At 37.4% G+C, this 14,961-nt stretch overlaps 1 protein-coding gene across 4 annotated transcripts in view; it reads left to right on the plus strand.

Annotated features, from left to right (window-relative positions):
- Positions 1-14,961, plus strand: part of UVRAG (UV radiation resistance associated) — a 97,023-nt gene that overhangs the window by 39,844 nt on the left and 42,218 nt on the right. For all 4 annotated transcript variants that reach the window (XM_067309822.1, XM_067309966.1, XM_067310029.1 and 1 more), the window contains 6 exons: positions 3,389-3,494; positions 5,652-5,778; positions 6,723-6,807; positions 7,297-7,384; positions 7,993-8,053; positions 9,965-10,130. In XM_067309822.1, the coding sequence (XP_067165923.1) occupies positions 3,389-3,494; positions 5,652-5,778; positions 6,723-6,807; positions 7,297-7,384; positions 7,993-8,053; positions 9,965-10,130 (633 nt within the window). The remainder of the gene's footprint in view (positions 1-3,388; positions 3,495-5,651; positions 5,779-6,722; positions 6,808-7,296; positions 7,385-7,992; positions 8,054-9,964; positions 10,131-14,961) is intronic.

Here is a 14,961-nt window from a genome sequence, read left to right on the forward strand (position 1 = left end):
AAGAGTTCTGTATTGGCTGATAGCGTGTAGATTATGCCATCAGTTGGCTCGTAATTGTCAATTACTAAACTGAGGCGAATTGTACTCAAAGCACGAATTGTGCTATATTTAGGCTGTAGCTTTGGACGTTCAAGCTAGCAATGGAAACAGTATGCAGTCAATTAGTGTTGAAACTTCTGCCCATTAGTTGTATCCAAACTTTAATTCAAGTTTATAGCCTGGATTTGCTGATCTCCATTCATTGGTGTAATCATAATTGATTCCACTGAAGTCTGTCTTGTGCATGCAGAAGTGGTACACAAAATTTCCAGGCTGATGTTCTTACAGTTTAGTTTGTGTTCCCTTTGGATGTCCAGAGACTGCCAGGTGGGTACAGTGGGGAATCTTTGGGTGGGAGAGGGAAATTTTTGTTGACAGTTGCTGCTTTTGTGACAGGATGTCCCTAAATTTTTAATTTTGGAAGGCTTAACTTCAGGCGTGGATATGACCTTACTGTTACCATTTTCAAGTTCTCAGGAGAACAGTTAACATACTGGCTTGCAAGAATGAAGACTTATTGATACTGGTTGACTCAATGTAAATGGCACTATTGTTTGGCATCAAGAGAGCCTCGTTTAACTGTAGGCTTTTTCTGTACTGAAAGGAATGACTGGATGATATTTGGCTTAGAAGGACATTTCTTAGTGAAAACAGTCTTGATTATTGAATTGTTCCGTACAACAGTCCCTATAGATTAGGGATATACCTTTAGAGAGAGAGATTCACCAAACTGAAGAAATATCCTAAGGAATGTCCTGGTTTAAGAAGAAAGTCTGAATAGATACCTGTGCCTTATGCTTGGGCATGGGTAGAAGTACTTGAATTTGTTGTAAAATTTGTTGTAGGTTGTTAGCTGAGTATTGATCAAACCACTGTGAAGAACTGGCATAACAAATGAACCTATAATGATTATATCGGTTATGTAAATGCTCTTTCACTGGGCTTTCAACTTTTTTCACTTTTTTTTGCTGCTGAAGTGGCATGACTCAAAGACTCTACTGAGCCTCTTCCTTAATTGCTTGACAGACTAAATAAAGAATACTCTTCCAGAACAAAATTAGATGAAGGGGAGAGAAAGGGAAGGGGAATTTCACTCCGTTATTGCTCTTTCCCTATAAGTCTTAGCTATTTGAGCTTTGAGTTGGACTTTGTAATGTCTGGAAAGAAAATGTTCCAGACCTTCAGGAAAGAGCAAGCTGGAAACTGTTGAAGTAGAAAACTTAAGAGCTTGTTCTATGATGTGACAGCAGAACTTTCAATGACGTTCAGGAAAGGTGGCAAACCTTGACACTGACCTGTGTACTATATGCTACACAGCTGAAAACCTCAAGAGGTATTGCTGAAGGTGGGAGGTATTGGAAGTAGTTCTCAGTAGGACATCAGCATTTTCATGAGTTCTTGTTACTCCAGAGGTGATGTGAGACCGAGCCCTTGGGTGACGCAGCTATGTTGGCCTCAGCAGTCCTTTTCTGCTGTAACAGCCAGCAGAGCCATGCTGCTTGATTTAGATGGTGGGGTGTGTGTGGTGTTGTGGGGTGTGTGTGTGTGTTTGGTGTGTGTGTGGCTTTTTTTTTTTTTTTTTTTTTTTTTGCTATTTCTGGATGTACTTAATGCGCTAAACTACAGAAAGTTTGGAAAACCTCTTACAGGTAATAAGATTTTTGGACCAGTTCAAGGAAAGAGGTGGAGGGAAATTTTGAAGGCCTCAAATGACTTGAAATGGTGGAGTGTCAAGTCTGCGTTGCTATGAGCAGTCCGAGGAGCTGTAAAGAAACTGAAGGCACCATTTAGTATAATTTGAAACAAGATTCTTGTTTCTATTCTATTACAGAGAATGGAAAGTAGAAAGAGTACAGGAGAAGCAATAGTGTGAAGGAACTAAAGGCGTCTATTCTAAATGCATTCACCTTGAGTTTATAACATGGAAAAGTCCTAAGTGATAGTGACCTTGCTTAATATTCCTAGTATTAGTTTTTTTTCTCTGTCCATGTATTATCTCATCTTCCTTTATTGGTTTGATGGGCTAGATGGTTTAAGTACTCTCCTCATACTGGTTGCAGTATGATGTTAATATGTAATATGTGTGCTGTTGAACAGAGATGGGACGCCAAAAGGGGATGATATGAGAAGGAATAAGGCTTTGTTGTTACTCATAGGCAAAGCATGATGCCTAGTTATCTTCCAGCTGCATGCAGGGCATTACAAATAGCGATACTTCCATTACTTGGATAAAACTGGAAGAGATTATGCCATGTAAAAGAAGGAGCTGAGCCACCCCTTCTGTATGCTATAATGCTTTGGTCCTTGGTTCTTAGCAAATTCTTAGCCTTGCTTTAGTAACCTTAACCATTCTTATGAATAGGTAGAGATTTTAATTTTCACTAACAGAAATGGTCATTGAACCATACTCAGAGGCTTGGTCTGCTAGGTAGGTGTTTGCCCAGCGAAACACGCATTTCATGCCGTAGGTTATCCGTTGACCACTTATTGCTGTTCTGACTAGACCTTCAGTTGGGTTAAATATTTACTCTAGTAGCAAAGCTGCCTGAAGAAAGTTTTTACAAAAGGAGAAGACATTAACAAGTAAGAAACTTAAAAGCCAATTCTACATCTTTAGATCACTTCCTATTCTTCCAAATAATACATTAAGTTCTAGGTTCCACTGCAGTACTCACTAGTCCTAAGAGATGCATTAATGCTTTTCTAGATGTGCTTTGCCATTGCTGTCCTCTGAGTATCTTTTTCTTTTGACAGATATGGTAACTGCACAATTCTTTCTTCACCCCAAAGCCAAACTAAGTGATCAGAAACACCTAATCATTTTTTTCCCCTACTCCAAATCTGATTTAAGAAGTTTATATTTTCATTACAGAGGGAACCATAGTGTATTTGGAGATCCTAAAGATGGCTCATGTTCTTGGCTAGAGTGGCTGTATGTTATTTAAAAGATACCTACTTTTTTTGTCTGGCTGGTGTCAGCAGTGCTCACTGTAACTTCCATATATTTATCCTTATGTCTTGATGTTATCAACCATGCTATAACTTAATAGTTACTTCATGAGAACCCTATAATTATCTATGATCTCACCTGTAGCTCTGAATCTTTGGCCTCTGTTGAATTTAGTGGATAAAAAGGGCATCTGGTACTTGGTAGATTTTAGACTTGCTGCTTCACTTTGGGTACTCATTTATAAGCTGTGCAATTTATGGTTCCACTTTGTTTCACTTCAAACTGGATGATAATCTGAATTCATACTACCTCTGCTCTTTTTGAGGTAACTGGTACATTTGTTGTTAGGAAGCATGCGGGGAATCCTTAGTACAGCTGTAACTTCTCTTCTCTTTACAGGCTTCACAGAGCCCAGTGTGCAATTAAACAGACTCAGGTAACTGTTCAGAAAATAGGAAGGGAGATTGAAGAAAAGCTGAGATGTACATCTACAAGCAATGAACTGGTAGGTTTGTTATCTGAAAACTTATTCTCCAGGCTTGCTGAAGCGCAAAGCTGATGTGCCTTGACCATAAGCTTGCTTTTTTCTTTTTTTTTGTATAATTATTTTTATGCTATAAAAGCATAGATATTGCACAATGAATAAAAGATGTTTACCAGGAAAGACAAACTTTTAATGATTTGAATTAATCTTGAAGAGAATCTGTGGTGGATTTAGGGGGGTGAGTCTACTAGCTCTACCTTCTTGCACCCTACTTCCTTTGGGATTCATGCAAAAGCTTTCACTGAAGTGAATGTTAATTGTATTTGATCTTGCAATGGCTTTTTACGTTCTGTTCCACTTGTCTGCCTCCCCCTCTCCTTCCCTCCACATCCCCAAAAGAGAACAAAACCAAAAAAATACAGTGGCACTAGTTTCTGCACAGAAGAGCTGAGCTCAGTTCAAAGTAATGAGTTGATAGAGCTGAATTGCTCATGTGACTTCATTTAGAAATTTATATTAGCACCCACTAACATGCATCTTGTGCCTTGTATAGTAAAGGGCAAACTTCTTGTGATGTGAATGTCTCTTACTGCTATAAGGTAGACTCTGGGTTGGGAGTACTTGAATAATTCCCTGCAGTTTTGAACTGGGTTAAGGGATTGTCAAATTGAAAAGTGAGAGTTTATTTACCCACTGCAATCACAGGGTTGCCTTGTAGACAGAAAAGTCAACTCCCTTAAGGGGCAGTTTAACATCTCATTTGAGTAACTCCAACCTAGAGCTTATTTGACTTTTGCTGGTATCTTGCTTGTTTAAAAGGTGTTTAACTATCTTTTCTCACAATTATGGGTATCCTTGCCACTCTAAGTAAAGGGATTCCTTTATAAATATGCATAAGCAAAACTATATGAAGAATCCAAAGTGACAAAGATCAAACATGTGATGCAACTTCTTAGTAAAATGCTCTGTGGTATAAAGCAATGATTACCTATTTTTCTTTTCCTTTGTTTAATAGTGGAAAGTCTTGTTGGACTACCAATGCTCTTTATAAATGTGTGAACTGGAGTTTCATTCCTTAATACTGAGTCATGTTTCCTGCTGGGGACTTGAACTAGAATGCTGAATGTACATGTGGAATTGAAGTAAATATGAAGTGGAGGGGAAAGTTCAGCAAAAGCTCACTTTTCTTCATGCAGCTAGTGTTGAAGTAACAATATCTCCATTAACTGCTTGAAAAAGGAAAAGCTAGCTGAGTTACACAAAGTGATAGTGTCTGTTAGTACTTACACAAGACATGATGACAAGTATGTCTGATTGATTGCCCCTTCAGATTTTAGATTGTATCAGAGGCATGACTGGACTGAATGGATGTAATTTCTTGTCCATTTTGAATCTATCTTCAGTTATTCAATAAATATCTGGAAAACATGGTACATATTCCTCCTTTAAAAAAAAAAAAAAAACCCTATAATTAAAGAAAATTCTACTTCATTACATGCATAGCAACACAATTTCCTAATGAACAAAATGCATCAAAGAACAGAGCTGCTTCTTTTTAAACACTCAGGAATAAATTTAGAGTAGATACAGGAGCTATCCGAAAACTTGTAAAGGAAAGGTTCCTTCAAATATTATTGTGCGTAATGATATAGTCTGTTCCCTGCTGTGTGTGCTCCTTTCTTCTGTAGCCTTTTCTCATCACTCTGAAGTTGGGAAGCGAAAGCTCAGATACGCCTTTTTCCAGCTCCCTGCTTCAATTTAGTATAGACTCCTCATTGCTCTCTCCCTCTTGCTACCAAACCCTTTGTCAATGAATGCTTGATGTGCTGCTAGCTCTCTGCTATTAGTCTCTATCCTTGTCCTGCAAAAGCTTCCTTCCAGCTCTCCTCCTGATTTCTGCTGTGGGCCAGGTTGCATCAGTGAGCATGAGAGAGGAGATGCACCTCATGGGAGGAACAAGTCTTTCAGGACAGAGTTGAATTTCTCTTCTTCCAGAGCAGTGAACTGATTAGGGTTCTTGGTAATCTATTGCTTGTGGTAACTTATTCAGTTCAGTTTTGCTTTTGCAGATGCTATTGTTGTCCTATTTTTCCCCTTCCATTCTATCATCCCTGTTGTAGAAAAGCTTGTGTGCAAAAAGCTTTTAAAAAAATTAATCTTCAGTTTTCCTTCTGATAGAAAAAGGAGAGTGAATGTTTACAGTTGAAGATCCTGGTGCTACGTAATGAACTGGAGAGGCAGAAGAAGGCCCTGGGTCAAGAAGTAGCCTTATTGTATAAGGAGCAAAATAATTTGCGTGAAAGAGGTGGGTGTAGAAATATTACTACTTCTACTGCTGATATTCATAATCCACCGATCAGAAGAGTAGTAGCCTGCCTTACAGTAGTGGTGATCAAAACAAAGGTGGTGATTTGGTTTTTGATCTGTAACGTGCTTGTGCTTTCCTTTATCTGAAGCTTTCAGTCAGATGTAATCTCTTCATCTGTGCCATACTGAATTCTTGACAAAAATTTCTGGTATCATGTCTCTAGATAACTTCTTAGTATGATACCTGTATAAAGCAATTTTAAATCTGTGCTTAATTAAAATTGCATGAGAGACTCAGAAAAGCTGCAGTGTAATGCAGCGAATGGTGGTGTGATGCAGGCACGTTTTAATGTCATGAGGAATGTTGCTGTACCTCTGATTAGGATCCCATTTTAAGTTCTAGATGACAACTGTCCTTCTTAATGGCTTAGTATGTAAGTGAAAGGTGAGATGCTCAGTTTCCTTCGTGTTTTGTTTTACTGGGGAAGCATCCTATAGTAGAATGCTGTGCTTTAGTCTACATTGTCCCTTTAGAGCTCACCAGCAGCAGAGCTACTCAGATGTTTGATCTTGTCGCAGGACATTTTTGAATTTTCCAGTTGAATCCAAAATACATAATTGTTACTAAAGATTAAATGTTTGCTGTGCAAGTACTTGAGCTGCCTTAACTGAATTGCTCTATTACTAGAGACATGAGGGGAACAGGTGTTAAAGGAGAAGGAGGTTTTGTTGGTGGTATTTGGCTGGTGAATGGTGCATGAAGACAGATGTTTCTCCTGCACTGTCATTTCCCAGTTTGGCACCATAACACGGAAAAGGGGCACCTAAGAATAGTTGGAGGGTTAGTGCCAAAATTTATGTCAGTATCTGCTTTTGGAATGTCGGATAATTAAGAAAATACTTGATAATAATTTTTTTTGCCTGACTCCTTATGTTGCACAGAAAATGTATTTGAGATGGAATACCAGAAGCTTCAAGAGCATAATGAATCCCTGCATGAATTAAGAAAGGAATGCACTGCTAAGAGGTAAAAGGACCCATGGGTTTTTTCCACTTGTCTGCGGTTGGAAAGGAAATATAGGCTTGTAAATAAGGCATTTGGCTTGGACTTGTATTGCACCAAATTCTCCATATTGTCACCCTAACACTTCTGTTAAGAAATCTCTGCTGTAATTTCTTGATATCTAAAGTGGGAATTAACAATGGTAAGCCTGGAAGAGAAGAAAACAGATGCTCTGTTGCACCTGTAGACTATGATAGGACTTCTAGTTCTGTTTTATGGTTCACTGCTTTGTAATGCTTAATTGTCTTCGTCAGAATATGCCTATAATATGACATACAACCAACCAAAAATGAAAAAATAGCTGTGTCTTCTGTAATTACCCTTGTGAAATTACCTAGCTTTCTGGAGGGAGGGGAAATGATGCTTGGGATGATGCAGAAGGGTTGCAAGGGCTTGATTCGTTCACTGAAAACTTTGAAGAAACTAATGGTTTTGGATTCTCTTTCCCTGAAGAGAACTGTTTTTGAAGACAAATGCCCAGCTGACTATTCGGTGCAAGCAATTGCTGTCGGAGCTATCCTATATCTACCCTATTGATTTGGTACGTCTCAGATTTTCCAAAAACCAGCCTCAAGTGAAATGAATTTCCTGTTTCTTACAGCTAAAGCAAATCTCTCTTCTCTTCTTGATGAAATATGCTCTCTGCTCATGCCACTTTTCCATCGTTCTTGGATGTGGTACTTTGTAAACCTCATAAGGAGAGAACTATCTTATACTAGCATCTCTCAGATAGTCTCCACTATAAGAGTAGAATGCATGTGGGTGTGTATGTGTGTATAGCTACAACTTAATGCATACTTGCCATCTCATATGTAATTATTTAAAGTAAAGCTGACAGTATGTTAGCTAAACTTTAAAAGACTGCACGAAAATGCTTGCCAAAAGATTGAGCTCCTGAGCCCTTTATATAATGAGTTGATTAAAAGGAAGCTCTTCCTTTTTTTTTAAAAAAAAATATATATTTCTGTATTATTACTATTTCTGAATTAAATGTAGAATAAAACATCATCTCAGTGTCACTCTGGATTTCATTGACTATTTAGTTCTGTTTTACAAAAATGCTTGCTTTGTTGCCATAGGGTTTTGTACAAGTTTCTATTTTCTGGGAGTCATCTCAGTGTCACTTTACTGTTGGTTTTAAATTTACAGAATGATCAAAAGGATTACTTTGTTTGTGGAGTCAAGCTTCCCAATTCTGAAGACTTTCAAGGTAGCTGGATATTCTTAATTTAGTGCTTACAGTTGACACTGATCTAAACTTGATAAAATTAAGTAAACGGAGCAATAGCTTAGGATACAAATCTATGACTGGAAAAGATCTAGACTAGAATATAATTTTGACATTATTCTAGTTACTAGCTAGCCCAAAGGATTTTACTGTTGATTCGTACAGAAGTACCTCTGTATTTTAATATTATATAATCAGACACTGGAACAGATCAACCAGATCTTGATCAGCTGATGTGCAAGAATCACTGTGTAATTTGCTGTAGTTGCTTGTAAACTTACCAAATAAGTAACTTGCTAAAGTATGACTTTAAAGCTGCCTCAAGGTAATTCCTACCTTGATATGGCAGTATTTCACTAGTCAACTTCTGTTGTAACAGTCTACATTATCCTGTTGCAGAAACAAATATGTATGCCTGTCTGTATAACAGTTGTACAGGTAACTGCATGCATGCATTTGTCTACAAATGTTTGATATGAGCTGGAATTCATTAAATTCCGCTTGTGAATGTCTTGCTCCCAGTAGTTGTTCACTCTGCCAGGCATGCGGTTTCTCAAGCAAAAAAAACCTCCGTCAAATATCTAACTCTTCTTTAAAAAATAAAAAAATCCATAATAATTAACTTCTGCTAATAACATGTATATTGAATGCTAGAATAGTGCAGGTATGAACTTTAATACAAATTAATTTGACAGTATGACAAAGGTCAGTTTATTGCATTGTTTTGCTGATTGCACTAAGTCTGGTAATGAACTCAGTTTTGTAATTCTTGAGAACCAGTAGTATGCATCGTTTTGGTCCATTGGCAGTTTACTGCTGTTAAGTGGTTTTAAAAGAATTTCTAAAGGCTCTAAAGAATTAATAATATTGTATTACAGGAAAGAAAGACCTAGCATTCAGTTCAGTGAACTACGGAGTTAAACTTGAAAAGCAGTTATCTGACTTCCTGTGTGTAAGTTCAGACTGCTAGTAGAAAATTATACTAAAAAAATCGAGCATCAAAAAGAACAAGTTTTCCTGCAAGTGTTAAACATCTTTTACTGGAGCATCCTTTTAGAAAAGGGTGCCATTTTTAAATCCATATACCATGTCTTGTTCTAGAGCTCAGTATGATTTCATAGATGTTAAGTATCGTTAAATGCTTTGCTTAAAGAGGACCTCAGTTTAGTTGATTGCCCCAGACTCTCCCTTGTGTCTGAAAAGGAGATGTCTCTGTTGTGTCTGTGTTAAGGCGTTCACTTTTAAAAGATGCTGAGGAAAAATGAGAAGTCTTTATATGGGTAACATATGGATTGTAGAAAAGGGTGTGATTTGAATCAGAAGACCTGTGTATATTCCCAGCAGAGGAAACTTCAAGGTGGAACATTAAATGCCGATTTGATAATGATACTTCAAAACAATGGGTTAATCTAAGTTCTTCTGGTTATTGGCAGAGAACAGAGATCAGACCCTGGGGTTCAGTGTCTCTCCAGCTGAACTCATTAATGAATAAAGTTATGGAGGAATGCAGCTTTTCTCTGACCTCAGCAACATGTCAGCTACATCTAGAAAAATGCAGAAAGCTTAAGACTTGAATTTTGGCTTAGAAGTGTTCTTTCACTTCTCCCTCTCTTCTTCCCCTTCCCTGTCCTCCAGACTTTAAAAGGAGTAACTTCTAATTTTGAAAGTGTAAAACTGGAAGGAGGACTTGGTCGTAACCCATTTTATGTTGTCTCTTAATGAAAGATGCAAACACTTGTAAAGCAGTTTAAATTGTTTCAGATTTAAGTCTGTTAAGTTACAACTTCTGATAATTTCATTAGCTTTATCATGCTTTCACTGTGCAATAAGGATGAAATTTTGAGTTTTCATTGAGATTCAGTTGGTTAAATAATGGATTTTTATTATTGACAGCAAAAGATGACGGAAGCATTGCTGTTGCTCTGGGCTACACTGCTCATTTGGTTTCAATGATATCCTACTTCTTACAAGTGCCACTCAGGTATCCTATAATTCACAAGGGCTCCAGATCTACAATCAAAGATAATATCAATGACAAACTGACAGAGAAGGAGCGAGAGTAAGTATGCTATAGATGCACTTAGGCACTTTATTTTTTTTAAAAGAAAAACCACAAGCAATCCCCCACCGCCGCCCCCCCCCCCAACTTGAACAATTTTGGGTAATCTGAAGTGATATGAAGTTTGAAGTTATTTGTTACTATCTTTAGTAGTTATGGGATGGCAGTTTCTGGTCTGATGTTGAAATCCTGTTTTCTAACAGACTAGTCAGTCCAGCTTCATCGTTCTAGGTCTCTTGGCAGGCATAAGCTTTTGAGTACCCTTGTAATAATGATATAAAAATGTAAATAGTGCCTTTAAATGTAAGTTGTGGCTGCAGTTTGGAAAACTTGCCTTCTGTGTGTAGCTACTGGTTATGGGAATAAACTGCAGATGCCAGATACCAGTGTAGCCTTCACTGAAGAGTTACTACCAGTGGGGCAACAGTGGTTGATAAACATGACAAAATAAATAGCTTTCTTAGTTTCAGGGGATTTTAACCAATTAAACAAGAATAATGTAAATCATCTACTAATAAATCAATGTAATATTCAATGAAGAGTTTTTTTACATCTTGTCTAAAATCATTTTGTCCTTTAACATGTAGCTAGGCTATTGCTTTTGTGCTACTAGGAAACTATCTTGCTGTCCTTAAATCCACTCTGTGAATGCCTTCCCCTGCCTTTTGGCCCTTTGCCAGTTTTCCCACTGTCATTGCACCTGCGTGCTCTAATGTGAAAATAATGGCAATTATTGGTTAAGCTTCGCTTTGCAGCCTGCAACCACAGAACTCAAAGGAATGCAACGCTGGCCAGCTGTGGGAAGCCAGCTGTTCCGCTCTCGTTCTGCGTGCGTACTGTCGGCTGCAAAGTCAGGCTTGGGGCACCAGTAATTCTGTTGCTCTTTCTGCGTTCATAGGCAACATTTGAAAAAGGAGCAAGGGAAATGCTCTTTGTGGCTGGAGGGAATGAATTTGTGGAAAACAGCTGTCTTTATTGTCACGAAGATTGTAGCTAACTTTTTGCTTTGGAGGTACACGATCAAAGCATTTAGCAGTATTTCCTAATAGTCCCCATCAAGATGAAAGGGCCTTTTCATGCTGAGCATAGCTGAGAGGATTTGGATCTTTAGAAGCGTCTGATTTCTGTTTGAAGTTTAGTGACTTTCGGCAGGGCAGGGCTGGGAATTTGCCCTAAGAGTTAAACTATCACTGAGATCTTGCTGTTTAGACATGATGAAATAGGGACTACAATAACTGTCTTGCAAATGACTTTTGATACTATTTTAATAACTTGTCCAAATACTCCCTGAGTAATTTAATAGAATATCAATCTATTTTTGCTTCACTTTAGAGCTCTAAGCACATGATCATCCTCCTTCCTGTACATCACTTTCAGGAGGGTAGCAAACTAGAACATGTATATCTGGAGAAGAAATTTCTGAGGAATAGAACTGCCTGTGTGTGGGGGTGTATAAAGATTAAACCAATTTCCTGTTGTCTGAGATGGATTGGAAGGTCTAGTCCTACAGACTGTAGCCTTCCAAGCCCTCATGACTTAATACTTTATTTCACAATACATTTTTGAAAGGGAGAAAGTTTAGCTAAGTATATTAGTCCCTATTGGGCCGTTTACCTGTGTTCTGCAAGATTTTTTCAGGATTAGCTCCTGCCTGAGATCTTCTATTCCCAGATATTGGAGAGTCAGTCCTACAAACTCTCAAAGGACTTCAGTTGCTATAGAAAAGCTCAAATATCTTAACTAGTAGTTTTCTTTCTAAACTAATAGCTTATGTTTCTCATCTGCTCCTAAATGAATTGAACATAGCAATTAATATGCATTATTGAAATTCTTTATTTCAGTAACCTGTTCTTAAACAGCTTTTCTAACTCCAGTGTAAACAGTTGAATAATTATGGTGAGGTTTTCTCCATACTCAATCTTTATTAAAATACATGGCATCATGATTACTAATTATGTTAAACATTTTTCTTGGCTTCATACTTTTTTTTCTGGACTACAAGTTTGCCTCTCCAACATCCATATTAAGAGCTTCTAAAAATCGTGCATTGGGGGATTAGCTGATGTTTTTCACTCAAGTAGTTTAAGTACGTGTTTGGTTTTAATGTTATACTACATAGAAGTATTACTTCCTTCATCATCTTTCAAGCTGCCGTGCGAGATTTTTAAACCCCTCACCCTATGCTGCTTTATTTTCAGAGCTGTTTTTCTGCATAAATAATGCAGACACCTTTCAGAATGCAAATTCTGTTTTGGGAATATTTTGTGCACTTTAGATTTGCTTGCTTGGGTTATCCAGGCCACTTAAATCTCAAATTTCTAGCAGAAGTATTCCATTCAGTGTGCTGTAATTACTATTATGTTGCAATTAGAGTCTATAAAAGAAGTAGGAGGCTGTGGTGAGAACTTATTGCTAGTGTCTGGCCCCATTGCTAAAGCAGAATGAGACAGAAGATACCTGCCAGTAGCATACAATGTACAGCCAGCTTTATCATTGTAGAAACATTAGTGTTTGTAGTCTGTTCAATAACTGTTCCCTTCTTATATTTCATAAAAACTTTTTGGCACTATTAAAAGGTTGTAAGTTTTCTACCATAAATCTGCTTTTATGACTTTCTGAACTACCAAGGTAAGGCAAGAGTATCATTTTCCGTTAGTATCTCATTAATGTTTCTCCAATGGTGCCTTTCAGCATCTCCAGAGTGCATCATATCTTTAAGAGGAAAGAGTACTATTCCACTGGAAGTTTTGGAGTCTGAAAGAATCCAATGCAAATGATGGATGTATAACTTCAGAATTTAGGCTGTTTGGGACAGTAGCATGTACTTCTGCTCCAGTGTTAAACAAACATGCTTGCTGAATAAACCCCCTAAATTCCTTGGCACTGTTCTTGAGAAACAGAAATGTAGCACTTTATCCTGTTCTTGTAAACAAGTAAGGAAGCTAAAATTAAAAAACATGTATGATATGTTCTGACATTGTCTTTCATGCCGTGCATTGAACTGCCTCCAGTTTATAGCAAAATAAAGAACATTAAGTCTGGAACTAGACATACGTTATGTAATTATTTGCTTGTGTTAGCGTTGCCATTGTCATAGTATTTTTAGGTAGTCTTTGCTTGAGTTTTTATTTAAATGCTGGTAAAAGCTGCATGTAGTGCAAAGTAAGTACCTGCTTTTTGCTAGCTGGAAACTACTGAATCTTTTGGAATAGTATCAATCTCCCTGTTCATTTTAATGTGTAGTAAAGTACAGTAAAGTACACTTATGCCATCTGTTTGGCAGTCTTTTGGCTTGTGTTGACTCAAAGCTATGTTCAGCTGCTACATTTATAATTGAAACTTCACATGGCACTTCTACCGCCTGTCAGTTGGATCTTTAAGAATAGAATAGTAGTTGCATCAACCTACATTAGACAGCTTGCAACTATGCATACTTCCCTAAGAAAAATAATGTTCTTCAGAGGGGTTAATCACCTTCTTGGTACCTTATATGTATCTGGAGAAGTAAAATGCATGTTTAGAGCAATTACTTCTGTTGAATTTTTTGTATGCACATTCATACTGTATCTTTGGGGAAAAAAAAAATATATATTTTCTGAGGAACTTCCCAGCTATAGATCTGTGTAACAGGTAATTTGTAAGGGAGAATAGTTTCAAGAATAATTTTGCTGACATTGTTTCTTTGTAGTAGTAGTAAATAGTTGTTGAATACTACATGCAGTCTGGCCTGATTCATGCTATACCTACTTCCTACCAAGATGTGTTAAAGGAAGATTAGAAAAGTAACAACAGGAGAAAGTAATGATCTCAAAATCAATACTTCGGGTTAGGAAAAAATAAAATAAATGGGTGCAATACGTGTTTTATATAGGTTTTGCATTAAAAAGGCAGAAAACATTCTAGTTTGCTCAAGCACACCTACTGGGGCATGTATTGGTGTCTTAGAATCATCAAAAAGAGGTGCTTTTTTAATGCAAGATATGTTTAAGTATCAAACTTGTTGCAGCCTTATGCTGTAAAGGTCAAAAATATGTTTAAGATTAAAAAAAAAACAAAAAAAACCCAAAACAAAAAAAAACCCAAGCCCTAGACAGTGATGGGAGAAACAACTCTCAAATGTTATAGCCATGTGTAGGTATAACCTAAGAAAGCTCCTAAGCCTTGTTTGTTGCCAGGAGCTGGAAGAGGTGTCCCTGGGGAAGGGCTGATCTAGCCTTGCCATGTTGTGTGTTCTTGCCTGTACCTTCCCTGATAATCATGGTTAGAGACATGTGGGAAGATCCTTTGGGATGATCTAGCCTTATTTTCTTATGTGTCAGTAAACTCTTCACAGTTTATGTCATTCTTCTAGTTTTGCAGGAATATTTGGCATTAGCTGATCTAAGATAATAGTAACCTACTCTAAGGGTTTCTTTGACTTCTTACCATTTTAGAAGGTTTAAGGTCTTTTCTTCCACTGTGCTTGACATATACAGACACCATCAGACTTAAGGATTCACAAACAGCTGTGATAGTATCTTAGACATGCGCTCAAAGGCATTCTTACCTTTTTTGCAGTTATGATCTATGGCTTATATAATTTAGGAACCAAGCAGTTATGCAAAACAGCATAAGGAGAAGTGAAGTTGAGCATGCTGTCATATACACATTGCCCTAAGGGCTTGGCTTTGCCATTAAGGGCACTGAGAAATCGGATTAGACCGCTGTCATTATCAGACCTCCATCTTGGGAGCTGAAACTGAACTTCAGAAAAATAAAATGTTGAGGCCAGTTAATGATTATTAATTTTTTTTAATGGACAAATAGCTGTAAGAGCTTGAATTTTAATATA

This window comes from Apteryx mantelli, chromosome 1 (assembly GCF_036417845.1).
Source record: "Apteryx mantelli isolate bAptMan1 chromosome 1, bAptMan1.hap1, whole genome shotgun sequence".
NCBI classification, from domain to species: Eukaryota; Metazoa; Chordata; class Aves; order Apterygiformes; family Apterygidae; genus Apteryx; species Apteryx mantelli.